Below are 13,479 nucleotides of genomic sequence, written 5' to 3'. Positions count from 1 at the left end.
ACCGAGACATCGATGCGTTGCGGACAACTTCTGTGCCAATAGCATAGTCGATATAAATACTATTCATATATATGTATTATTTGTATCCCCCGCGACTTATGTCGGCCGGTCTATGGTTTAATGTTGTACAGCGCTCGGGTCCGCCGCAGAGATTCTTTCCTTCGCTCTATTAACTCGACCCATGATTGACCTAGCGTTGACGAAAACTTTAGACGTCTACTTACACAACTTGGGCGAGAAGGGTGGGCAGCGCTACAAAACAAGGTCACTGGGCCTTTACGTTGACCTTTACTTTGACTTGATCATATTTCCTTCCGCCTATGTAACTCGGTCCTAATTACTCCAGCGGTGACCCAAACACTTGGTTGCTTTAACCATTACAAACTGGGGGGGAGAAGGTGGCAGGTTACCAAAACTAGTCACTCTCGAAACTTACCTTACTTGGACTTTTAATATTTTCTTCCGCTCTAGTAACCAGGCCATAATTGACTAGCGCTACAATTTGGGCTATTACTTCATTTGGGGAGAAGGTGAAGAGTTACCAACCCGCGGTCACTGCGGATCTTTACCACTTGACTTGATCATAATGTCACTTTGCCGTCTTATAACTTCGCAGAATTGACCTAGCGTACAAAACAGGTCACTAAGACTTTTATTGACCTTTACCTTGACCTTGATTATATTTCCTTTCGACTCTATAACTCAGGCCCTAAATTGACGTGGCGTACAAACTTGGTTATACTTACAATTCTTGGGGAGACGATGGGGGAAGATACATGTAGCTTTGGCGACAACTGCACTTTTAGTTTTATAACTTACATAGTCATATCGAATATAACATGCTATAGGAGCTTTTCATTGGCTAATCAGTGTTTCTTACTTAGTAACATTCTAGCAGAAATAAATACATCAACAGGCAATAATAAACAACCAATTCGGTCCTTCTAATGTTTGCACGGCCACTTAACGTGTAATTTGTTGTTTACATGAGAAAAACCATTAAATTATTACTATTTGTAGATAACAGACATTTCAAAAAACATTTGAAGTTTTCACAGAATATGTAGGCTACTGCTGTATAGTTTCACATGGGCTATCGATTCAATTTTAATTAAATTTTATTGAAATTGTATGTTCCATTGATAATATTGCTTTTAATACAGAAGAGAATCACACTGAGAGGCATTTTTAAAGCCAAAGGATTGCTCACAAGGTGAGATTTCAATGCCAACAATGAAGCCAATTTCGGTAGGATATAAAGACTATAGACAGTTTATTGTATCGCTTTCCATATTAGTAGTACAAGAATTTTAACAAATGCATAATATATAAACATACAGGAAGGAAAAAATACGACGAAGACTTACGGGTATCTTAGTCAGACATCCAAAGGTAGTGCGTTAGGTAAGATTATTATTTTGTGCATGTATGCTTTTTACGTATCAGTTAATTTCTTTACTAGTCGCAATGAAGTGATACTAGTAAACAATGACTATTACTTAGTTTTATTTGTGCATGAGAAATTAACGTTAGTAGATGCTTCTATGTCTTTGCTTAAGTTTTGCGGGACGTTGCGCTTTTGCAGCGATCGGATTCGTTGGACACTGTGTTTATGGTGTGGATTCAAGCACAGGATGAGAGCATTACAGATTCGTTGGTCACAACGGATAATGTTTGATTGATGAAATGTTGGGTTTCAATTAAGAGACATAGTTAAAGAAAATTGTATTTTATAAAGTTTACAAAAAGAGTCTGTTAGTGAGCTATTGTGATATAGTCATTGTTATTGCTATATCAGGACTCTCACATATTTTAATCATTACAGGAAACTGGCCGGCTAGTCGATTTGTGAAAAATGCCATGTTTAAAGAGAAAGTGTGTCATTAGCTGTCTTACATCGTTGAAATTACATGCACAATATTATAAATAATGTGTTTCGTGTGATGGCGTCTGTGGGTGATGCCTGTGTGAGAGGCGTTGGTGTGGCACGGAATGGAGGAGTAGATGATGTATGTAACATCAGGTTGCTGCCAGCTTTTAGTGTCAGGTCGCATCAGTGCGACTTCACAGGAAGCGCGTAGGCGCGAAGCCAATCTAGGGGCGCGGGGGCATGCCCCCTGAATATTCTTGATTTTTTTGTATTCTAACTCATTTCCTGCATTCTAGTCAGCAATAAAAGCCCTTATATCAGACTTGTTTTTAATAAATTAAGTGCGGGCGGCACCTGCTCGAGTGCGGGCACACCCGACACCGCCCACAGTTGGGCAGAACGAGGTACGATCGTGATGCCTGTGTTTGTAATATTGCATGGATCACTGCATACTGTGCGTGAATGCTTACATACCTCGTTAGTAATGTGACGTGAGTCGGCAATTGGGCTTTGCTTTCATTATACAGTGTATATCGGAATGCGTGCTGTTCTCTGCGGACGCATCCGATGTTGCACAGTACTTCGTACGGCATAGCTCCTTGTTCTGCTCCGAGACACCGTGACGATCGGGCGGGCCTACTCCGGCGGTGCTGGATTACCAGTGTGTGAGTAGTCGTGCTCAGGCATGGTACACATCAGACAAAATCGTGATTGTGGAATTTCACCATATACTGTCTGTATTCCGTGGAGTGTGCGAACAGTTTAGGGTGATAGGGTCATGTCTACCTGGGTACTGCCGGAAGTTCCCTGTAACTATCTGATATTGTTAGGTTGGAGTAGGTTGTTAGGCGAGTCCTAGACTCGTTCAGTGGCCAGTAGGCGAAGGTACGGTCCGGGTTACTTAGATAGTACAGGGTAGTTCGCGTTATACCGCGACGTACAGGGTACGATTCCGGCGTACCCAGCGGACATAGACCCTTAGGCAGCGACAGTTAGTTTGTAGTGTTTGTACGAATGCTAATGATGTACCATATCGGTAGGCAATATGGCCAAGTTGTTAGTGTCGCATATTATTATATCGATCGTCATTATAATATAAAGATATAATATTTATATAATCATATATATATAATTTTGTGGTTTTTGTATTATTGTAATTATGTAATTCTACTTGGGGTGGAGGATGAGGGGGTACTTAGAATGCTGTAGCAGGAGTAATTTTAAAGCAAGATCTTGGGATTTACAGCATTATGTGACTATGACGCCAGTTTTAGCATTGCTAATCGCGTCCCGTGTTTTATTGTAAGGAACGGGTCCGGAATCGACGTCCTTTAAGGTCACACTTGCAACCGTGAGGAGTGTGACTTTAGCAGCGATGACAAAACATGCAACAGCCATCCGACGAAAATGTATAAAGCGTCAGTCTCTAACACTCAATATGAAGTTCTTGGGACATAAGGTGTATGTGGATACGTAGAACAAAGGCATTTAAGAAGTTCTTACATGTAGAAATACCTCCGTACTACTGTACTGTGTACCTATGTCATTTTCGATCTAATCGTCTATTTTCACAATGAGCTTAGTGTATATAATTCAGGCTGACTGCCATGTAGATATGTAGCCTGAGTTGCTTGATCCATCCACCTATATGTTGCTTTGCGGCACACACACACAACATGCAACACCAGACATAATGCGCACACCCATGCACGTGCGCACACGCACGCACACACGAGCAACAGCACACAACACCAACACACAAAACACACACATGCAAACACCAGACAATAATATGCGCAACACACATGGACGTGCGCAACGCACGCCACACGAGCAACACATCACCACACGCACAAACACACACACACACACAACAACAACAACACAACACACCCACGCACATGCAAAACACCAGACATAAATGCGCCAACACCGATGCACGGTGCGCAAACACACGCATCAACGAGCATATGTGCACACACACACCAACACACACACACACCAACAACAACAAATACGCATGAAACACAGACATAATATGCGCACACACACGTGGAGCACACACACACACACCACTCAGTTCGGTTCTATTCATGGCTGCTATAGTTTGTTAGCGTGCGTTTCACGCACTACCTCCTGCCAACTATATAGTGAACAGAACCACTTCAGGTGTAGGATCGATTCATCGGACAGAGTTTCTTTATTCTTCTCACGGTCACACAGAAATCGGTCCGATCCGCAAGTAGGTGTCAAAAATTATGACAGGTTTTAGAGTGTTACTGCACTAAATTGTGGCAAGAAAGAACCTGTTTCGGATTCTCTCAGAGTATAAATTTTAATATCTTTTACACCGGCACACCTAGTGGGTAAAGCTGTTGAATGTTCTGGTCTTTAAGCGGGGAGGTGCCTGCACGTGAAATTCGTAAAAGAAATCGTTTCTGGGGCGACTTGCGTGTAAAGGATGGCAAGAGAGACTTCTCTACCAAATGTTCTCCCTCAGAATATCTTCTGAGCACATGCTGGTAGTAATATCGGCTGAGGTGCTTTTGTGATTGATAACAAAATTTCATGAGTATATTGATGTATATAATGTAGTATTATTATATTAATGCCTGTTGTGGGGAGCACTATGCTCATAGTTGTTGCTGAGGGAAGTATAGTGCCACGGCGCAAAACGACGCGGCACTATTCCTTCCCAAGCAACACCATATGACAGCATGTGCCCCCAAAACAGCATTAATGTTATTTAGTGCAATCACATGACTAGTGCAATCTACTTTTTCATGCATTATATACCTTCTTTATCTCCCTAATTTGCCGGTGCGTCGATGTAACAATACGCTCTGACACAATCGCCGTATATTCAGAACACTTTGCGTGGTCCGACACAGGAAGATTCGTGACTGAATAAACACAATGCGTTATAATACAATAGCGTCTTAATTAACAATGCTCAGGCAAGCAATGATTTGACCGCTCATGCGGCTATTGCTTCATAGTGCCTGCACGTTATTCAATGAATTCAACGATTTATCACGATGATTGCACTAATATCTTATTTAATTATATTATTATTGATTATTAATTTTTATTGTCACACAGTTCTCGCGGCAGACGTATATCGAAGAATATGTCAGGCAGCCGCACAAGCGGTTTGAATATGGACAGACGAGCAAGCTGTGTGTGCATCGAGTTCAGCGACCTGGCGCGGGGAAGTATCCGCGCTCTCCTCAGGGTCAACATGTTCATCTATGTTCCCCTGCATCTATAAGCACACTCGGCGCGGCTTTTCTCGGAATTCCGCGAATCTCGTTCGTTAATTACTGACGTTGTGGCATACACGCACAAGGCTAATTAACCGGATCTTTGCATGCAACCTGTTCTTAATTAGCATACCTATAGCTCATTACACCGATGTACACCCTAAAATCAAATATTATAATCTTGACTTGCCGTTGGAGTTAATTATGGTCATGGTGTGGCATGTACAGCGGCTTTTTGAGAGGTCCCTGGTCGCTGCCTTAACTTTAATGGAAATGCAGTGTAAATTATTATTGTATTGTTATTATGGAATGTTTACTACAGTTTTTCCTGCCTACTCGACAGACTGAGGTTGTTGTTTTTTCGCGGATATTTTTTCGATTAATATGATCATGTTAATCACCGTCTATTAGCGCGTTATTTGGCAGAGCATTGTTTACAGTTGCAGCATCGTAACAAGGTGGCATTTCCATCCGAGCGGGGACGTGGTCTGCCGCGGCGACGATCAGACTGCTGACTCAGCACGGCCGATGTGGACCGTGCAGACAAACTTTTGCAGAAGTACCAAGGTTCGAACACGGGCGCTTACATTTTGCGGTCTCGTCGTGACCCACCCCAGTACTTGTATACGCCTATTTTCGGTAAGATTTTTGCGAATTCAACTCGAACGGCAATTATCAAGCGACGTAGGTTAATTTCCGCAGGTCGAATGATATCTGAATTATTTCGGTATGAATTATTCGCGTGTTTATTTTCCCGGTCGGGGACGCGTTCGCGGAAATCGCAAAATTTAAACCACTGCGAAATATACAGCGATATTACAGTACTTATTTGTATGTTGTACATTGAACTATGTGTTATTGTGTATTTTACCATACAGTTGCTTACATTTTATTGTACCTACTTGTAGCGCACACACGGTGCGTCACAACGAGTCTTCTTCATCCGGTCCGGTAATTGTACATGATTACTTCGTCCACGACTCGAGCGCTCAAGGTGCTTGACCTTTTTGCAAGGTCGTCTGTTCTAACACTACACGTCACCAGTCGCGTGTCATCGTTACTGCTATCACAGTTTCGAAATGTGTTGCTGTAGAGTAACATAGATTGATGCGGTAAGCTGAATGGAATCCTGTAAATAATATACAAATAGGTTAAGGCCAAAACAAAATATAGTGTGTTACGTTCATGCCGAAACAAATAAGGTAGGTGGGAAAAAATTTATTTTATTGAAAACATTTTATTTTCACGAACCATGTCTGAAGATGTGCGTTGTGCCTTTTAAGCAGTAACCTGTCCAATTAAATATTTTATTTATTTTTTTTTCTTTAAATTTTTTAAATTGTTTTTTTTACTTTAAAGAAAATTATATAAAATGTTTAAGGGTCGCTGGATAATAGGGTCGGTTCGGGAACTAACAACCTATATTTTGTTTTGCCTAAGCTAAATGGTGCTGATAGATTAATATAGCCTATAAGAAACAATTGTTCCTGTAGACTTTTTTCGGCACTATTAGCGCAAGTTAGATGTGCCTAATAGACATTATTTAAATTTTTCCGTTAGTTCACATTACAACCATCTGGATTGGAAAGCTTGTGGATAGTATAGATTTGCACGATTTTCGAATTTTCGCTAGATCACATAGGAAGGAGAATCGATTACCTTAGGGATGACGATATGTAGGCATGCTTTATTCTCAGGTGATGAAAAAATCGGGAGTTTCACATCTGAGCGAACGAGGATGCTGCAGGCCGAAGCGCCATAGGGGGAGGCCCTTACTTTAAAATGGAGAAATTTAGTGTGAAATGCAAAAGACGGAATTCGAAATGATCTAATTTTATTATAAACGCCTGTTATCAGTTTTTATATACAGGTGTATAATAGTATATATAATATGGCGCCTTAATCCGTCTCTATCAATTTCATCCGTTTCATCCAGAATAGCCTTCCCATTCGGGGTTCACTGGCTAAACATGTCGGTGAGATCCGCGAGTATTAATCTGAGTGCGTGTCATGATTGCAGGGTCCCGTAACGTGATCGGCTATTCCACGACAAGGAACTACTATTGCGTCGCTGCGGCCTCAAACGATTCAGTGTGTTTGAAGGAATTTTTCTAGAATGACCGAGTGTAAGGCATAACCTGCATAATTCTCAATACTGTGCTACAAATTACATGACGTGAGAGTGTGGCCCTATAAAAAATATTGTTTGTTTGCCTTCACCCGACGCCGAAACGCCAAATAGGGCGCGACTTCAAAAAATGTTATTAGATCTTTCCATTCTGTTTTTTTTTTACATATGTATCAATGTAAATTATACTAAATCTGTTAGGAATACATTATATGTACAAGCAAAAACAAACATTCAACGTAAAAAGGCATCTACAAAAGATGCCGACGCAGTAAACACCATGCTGAAAACACCTCTTCAAAAAAGCATAAAGAAAAAAGCCTACTACCTCCCAAACTGTTCAGCGTGCGTGGTGAGGGCAAATAAGATTTTTTTAATCGTCGCGCCTGAGGAAACACCGCACTGGGTTAGTGCGCCAGTATAGTCACTCTCCCGAGTGCCTCCCAGGTTACTAATGTTGTTGTTTAGCGTGCCCCTGTGAATTTTTTCCGTTCTTCTTAATCTATCCTTTTTTGACATTTTTGTGTTTTAAATTTTCGCGGAAGTCGTGTCCGCGCGGGCGGAAGTCTCGCCCGTGTCGCGTCGACTTTTTCGTCGTACTTTTAGCGGACTCCGCTGTCGTCGATTTAGTCGACGTGCGTCCACGCGTGTGCGGCTATGCACACGTACCCAGGAGACTCCACATTTAGCTTTACTAAATCGATTGCCGGAATCGTTCTATACCAGATCTGTATAAATAAGCGAGATTGTTGACTCGCACGATCATTACGATTATTAATCAGTGACTCTGCTCACTTACCTCGGCTTGCTAAATAAATCTGTTCAGATTTCTTAACCGGCTATCGAGCAGTGTTCTTTAAAGTAGTAGTGGCTGTTGAATATCTGTTTCGATTTAAGACAGATTTTAATTGGTTGACCTGAAATTTAGCGATCGAGCTTCAATATTTACATGGATGTGGGGGAAAGACGCGGAGTGTGTTTAAATCGGTCTGGTTCAGGTGATGGTGTTTGGAGACCAAACTTTCGAACTCGGTGGATTACTCGAGGTTATTGAGCTCTCACCGTCGGCAAATCGACCGCTCACACGTACCGTCCCGCGTCGTACCCTGCGATCAAGCTCGGTTCGCCGCGCCCGCCACCGTCCCATTTTGGGCAACACCGACGCAGTACGCAGGTACGTGCATGTGCCCAAGGGCGCCCCTACAACCACAGCCAGTATAAGTTAATGTTAAGTCCAGGTTTGTTTCTGACAATGGTCTACGATGAAAAGATCAAATGTTATAGACAATTTTGTTTATGATAACGACGTTTACTGAGAAAGATAAGTTAAGTATAATGTTGATAATTAAGACTTTAATTAAGACAAAATTAGAAAAGAACTACATTTAATAGGACTTACATGTTTCGTTAATTTCGCGCCGCTCCGGCTGCTTGCAGCCGGGACATGACGCAGGGATCACCAAAGCGGACGACGACGCGCGCACGGCCGGAGCAGCCAAGCAGAACATGTACGCCGCAGCTATGAGAACCACGCCTCTCCGCCAGCCGGCTCGCCCTGCGACAACTAGACAGTCCTGACGCAGGTGCAGAAGTCCACGCCGGTCCGCGTATCGCGCGGCGAAAATTCTCCGTCCGTGATAATCTCGCCGGCAAAAAGTCTCCGTCGTGAGCGTCACGGTGTCAAGGGACTCGTCAAAAACGGCGGTGCGGCGGTCTACCCCTCGGGCGCCTCGTGCAGCCGAAAGCGGCTTAGTTACCACTGTTTGAATGTTTTGCAGGCGCTCCGACATGTCCTTGCCACGAGCTGATTTGCGACTACGAACGATCGAGCTGACGTACGGTAGCCGGGATGGGGAGCCGCTGTTAATTTCAGCTGTCTTGCTTTGTCGATTCAGATTTTCATCATTTGCATTCATCTACAGCGGGGACACACAGTCACTGCGTGTGTTTTTCACAGCTAGAGTGGTACTCGCGATGTGTCTGCTGATGCTTGCTGCTGTCGACCGAGGCCTCTATCGACCGGTAGATTTTCCGACGGCCGGTCTGATGATTCTGGGGGTTTTAAAAAAAATGGCTCGATAGTGCCGAGCTAATACTTCCGTGAGACTGTCTCGGTTGCATTTACCTGCTCCGCCTCACATGGAAGAGACTCCTTAGAGGATTTGGCGAGGGACCCTAGTACGACTCACTTGAAATGCGCTACACACGCAGTCTCCCGGGCTCTGTGCCCCGCGATTGATCCGTCAGACTAACCGCACCATACCTTCTGCAGATAGTCCCCTGTTGGGTGGGGGATGAGAGCCGAAGAAGGAAGTAGTAGCCAGAACTCTTGCGGATTCGCCGATACAGGTAGGTGGGCAATCTAGGGGGGTGGGCAGAGTCCCGTATGACTGAATCGGCGACCACGAAGCGGGGTGCTACACGCGCGGTTAGAGCTCCTGCATGCTGTGTGTTGGTTCTGATCCGCAACACGGGTAGAGCCCTTCGGAATGCCTGTGTGATGACAGAAGACGTACGACGCTGTGATGCCCTTGTGGCTTGATCGCTACACGGGAGTCGTAGAGCCCTGCATGCTAGCTTGTGTGTCGTGTCGTGAGATGATGTGTGCGTTCGGCATGGACTTACACGGCAAGACGGATGTAGGCCCTTCTCATTGTGGTGTTCGTGGTTTAGCGAGTTGATGTTCTACACGGGTTAGTGCTGCATATAAGCAATTGCTCGGTGCTGTGTGAGCCGTAGATTCGGATCAGACAAAACGATGATATTATGAGAACCACTGGTATGCTGAGGAGACAGAAGATGAAATGTAGAAGAGTATGACGATCGCAAAACACGGGTTTAGAAGCCAGTAGCATGCTCTGTGTGTGGTGATCGCTACACGGGCTAGAGAGCCCTGCATATGCTCCTGTGATGAGTGTTCGAAGTTGGAACGAACGGCGTAAGAGCCACCTGCTATGCTGGGGTTTGGTTGATCGCTACACGGGGTAGGAGAGCCCTGCCGATGATCTGTTTGGTTTGATGGCCAAAGCGGGTAAGAGCCCTGCATGCTGTGCTGTGGTTGATGGCTACACGCGGTAGAGCCTGCATGCCTGTGTGTGGCTGATGCGACAACACGGGTAGAGCCCTGCATGCTGATGGTGTGGCGGGGTTGATAGGCTACCCACGGGATAGAGCCCTGCATGCTGTGCTGTGGTTGATCGACTAACGACGGTTTTAGAGCCCTGCATGCCTCGTGTCTTTGTTGGCGCTTTGGATATGGAAGAGCTAACAGACACGGCGGTTTAGAGCCACTGCATGCTGTGGTCCCTCTCGAGTGGAGTGAATGTGTGAAGTTGATGCAACACCGGGTAGAAGAGACCCTGCATGCTACTTTGTCGTGGTGTTGGATGAGCTATCAGGAGTAGAGCCTGCATGCTGTGTGTGCGTTGATCGCTATCACGCGGCGTGAGCCTGCATGCTGTGTGTGGTGTATCGAACTACACGGGCTAGAGCCCTTGGCATGCTGTGTGTGCTTTGATCGCTACACGGCGGTAGAACCCTTGCATCGCTGGTGTGTGGTTGCATCGCACTACACGGGTACGAGCCGCTGACATGCGGCTGTGTGGTGTGCTCGCCCTCACAGGGTAGAGCCCTGCATGCTTGTGGTAGCCTGTGCGTTTTGGTCGCATACACGGTATTAGGAGCCTTGCATGCTGTGTGATGGATTGATCGCTACACGGAGTAGAGCCTGCATGCTCTGCTGCTGCTGTTGATCGCAACACGTCGCGTAAGAGCCTACGATGCTGTGCTGTGGGTTGATTCAGGATAACACGGGCTAGAGCCCCTGCATGCTGTTGTGTGGGATGATCGCTTACCGGTAGAGCCTCTGCATGCGTTTGTGGCTTGAAATCGCAAACACGGGCTAGAGCCTCTGCATGCTGTGGTGTGTGGCGTTGATGCGTTAACAACGGGTAGAGCCCCTGCATGTGTGTGTGGTTGATGCGCATTAAACACGCGAGTTATGAGGTGCCATCTGCTGCTGTGTGTGACGTTGCATGCATACACGGGTAGAGCCCTGCATGCTGTGTTGTGGTTGGATGGTAACGACGCGGTTAGAGCCCTGCTATGCTGTGTAGTGGTTTGTATGGGTGTAACCGGGTAGAGCCCTGCTGCTGGTTGTGTTTCCGTTGATTTGCTACACGGGTAGAGCCTTGACGCTGCAATAGATGCCTCTGTGCATGCTGCTGTGTGGCACTGTTGATGGCTACGAACGGTAGAGGCCAACTGCATGCCTGGTGTGGTGACACTCTCTACGCGGGTTAGAGCCCTGCCTGCTGTTGTGTGGTTGATCGCCTTACACGGGTAGAGCCCTGCATTGCGCGACGATAGTGAATTGACGCAGCACACTGTGCCATGATGGTTGATGCGGTAACACGGGTAGAGCCCTGCATGCTGTGTGTGGTTGATCGCTACACGGGTAGAGCCCTGCATGCTGTGTGTGGTTGATCGCTACACGGGTAGAGCCCTGCATGCTGTGTGTGGTTGATGGCAACACGGTAGAGCCCTGCATGCTGTGTGTGCGTGCTTGATCGCTACTACTGCGGTTTAGAGCCCTGCATGCTGTGGTGTGGTGAAGTGTGTCCGATTGAGATCGCATACACGTGCGGTGTAGAATCCCTGCATGCCTGGCGTGTGTGTGGAGTTAATTCGCTACACCGTGGTGTAGAGCCCTGCATTTGTCGTGTGTGTTGTCGACTGTGTTGGATGGTAACACGGGTATTGAGCCGCTGCCATGTCTTGTAAAAGTTGTTATGTTGGTTGAATCGTCGTACAGCGCGGTAGAGCCCTGCATGCTTCTGTGTGGTTTGAGTCGCCTACACGGGTAGAGCCCTGCATGCTGTGTGTGAATTGATCGCAACACTGTAGGAGCCCTGCATGCGTTGTGTGTGGTTAGATCGGTTACACGGGTAGTAGCCTGCATGCGTGTGTAGTGGTTGTCTGCTACCGCACGACGGTAGATCGCCTTGCATGTCTTGGGTGTGTGCGGTTTGATCGGATACACTGGGTTGAGAGCGCTGCATGCTGGTTGTGCTGGTTGTCGGCCCATCACACGGGTAGAGCCCTGCATGGATGTGTGTGGTTGCATAGGTATAACAGGGGTAGCAGCCCTGCATGCTGTGGTGTCGTGGGCTTTGATCGCTAAACGGGTAGAGCCCTGGCATGCTGTGTGTGGCGTTGATGGAGTAACACGTGGTAGGCCCTGCATGCTTGTGTTTGGGTGGTGATCGTAACCCACGGGTTAGAGCCTGCATTTGCTGTTGTGTGGGTTGATCGCAACACCGGGTGAGAGCCCTGCCATGCCGGGGGATGCACCGAGACCGCGACGAGCAAGACGAGGGGATAAGAGAGCCTGTAGGAGATGTGAGAGAGAGAGAGAGACGAGAGAGACGAAGAGACGGAGAGAAACAGAGGGAGAGTGGAGTAGACGAGGAAGATGAGCGGAAGAAAGATGATGGAGAGCGAGCTCCGGCGCTGGGACAGATGAGTGAGGATTCCAGAGAGCAGGCATGCTGTGTGTGGTTGATCGCTACACGGGTAGAGCCCTGCATGCTGTGTGTGGTTGATCGCAACACGAGGCAAACGCCGGAGTCGGATCACGCGCGTTTTTCGAGTCCGACACACCGTACGTAGCGCGTGACGTACGTCCTGACGCTGTCTACAGACACATCTTTGGCTGCACGTAGATATCCTCGATATGGAAGTGTTGCGTTGACATCGCAGCGTGAGTCGTATATATAGCGTAGATATGTGTTTCGCGACGCGAAGTTGCATTGAGATCGTAGCGAAGTTGTAACGTCGATGTTTGGTTTTACTGCAGACGGTGTCGATCCTGGAACAGCGACTCACGATGACAGAGAACAAGCTGAAGGAGGTGGTGGAGAAGGATGAGGTTCCCTCGTATGCTCACCAACGCTAACTCCTCCTCTCTCCATGATGCATCAGCTATACCCCTCACTTCTCTCACCCTCCTCTCTCCACTGCGTGTCTCCTATATATACCCCTCACTTCTCTCACCCTCCTCTCTCCACTGCGTGTCTCCTATATATACCCCTCACTTCTCTCACCCTCCTCTCTCCACTGCGTGTCTCCTATATATACCCCTCACTTCTCTCACCCTCCTCTCTCCACTGTGTGTCTCCTATATATACCCCTCACTTCTCTCACCCTCCTCTCTCCAC

The 13,479-nt window shown here is 46.4% G+C and overlaps 1 protein-coding gene and 1 long non-coding RNA gene across 4 annotated transcripts in view; one reads left to right on the top strand and one right to left on the bottom strand.

Moving 5' to 3' along the window:
• Positions 1–13,345, top strand: part of LOC106816385 (POC1 centriolar protein homolog A-like) — a 30,953-nt gene extending 17,608 nt beyond the window's left edge. For both annotated transcript variants that reach the window (XM_014820988.1, XM_014820987.1), the window contains exon 13: positions 13,119–13,345. In XM_014820988.1, coding sequence (XP_014676474.1) covers positions 13,119–13,217 — 99 coding nt within the window. In that variant the 3' untranslated portion in view covers positions 13,218–13,345. The remainder of the gene's footprint in view (positions 1–13,118) is intronic.
• LOC106816387 overlaps positions 1–13,477 on the bottom strand; it is a 19,831-nt gene extending 6,354 nt beyond the window's left edge. For both annotated transcript variants that reach the window (XR_001394887.1, XR_001394886.1), the window contains exons 1-2: positions 13,466–13,477; positions 8,791–8,795 (exon numbers count right to left, since the gene is read on the bottom strand). This is a non-coding gene — a long non-coding RNA (uncharacterized LOC106816387). The remainder of the gene's footprint in view (positions 1–8,790; positions 8,796–13,465) is intronic.
• Positions 13,478–13,479: the final 2 nt, after the last annotated feature.

Source organism: Priapulus caudatus, unplaced genomic scaffold (genome assembly GCF_000485595.1).
Source record: "Priapulus caudatus unplaced genomic scaffold, Priapulus_caudatus-5.0.1 Scaffold1364, whole genome shotgun sequence".
NCBI classification, from domain to species: Eukaryota; Metazoa; Priapulida; class Priapulimorpha; order Priapulimorphida; family Priapulidae; genus Priapulus; species Priapulus caudatus.
This window is presented reverse-complemented; position numbering and strand designations above follow the sequence as displayed.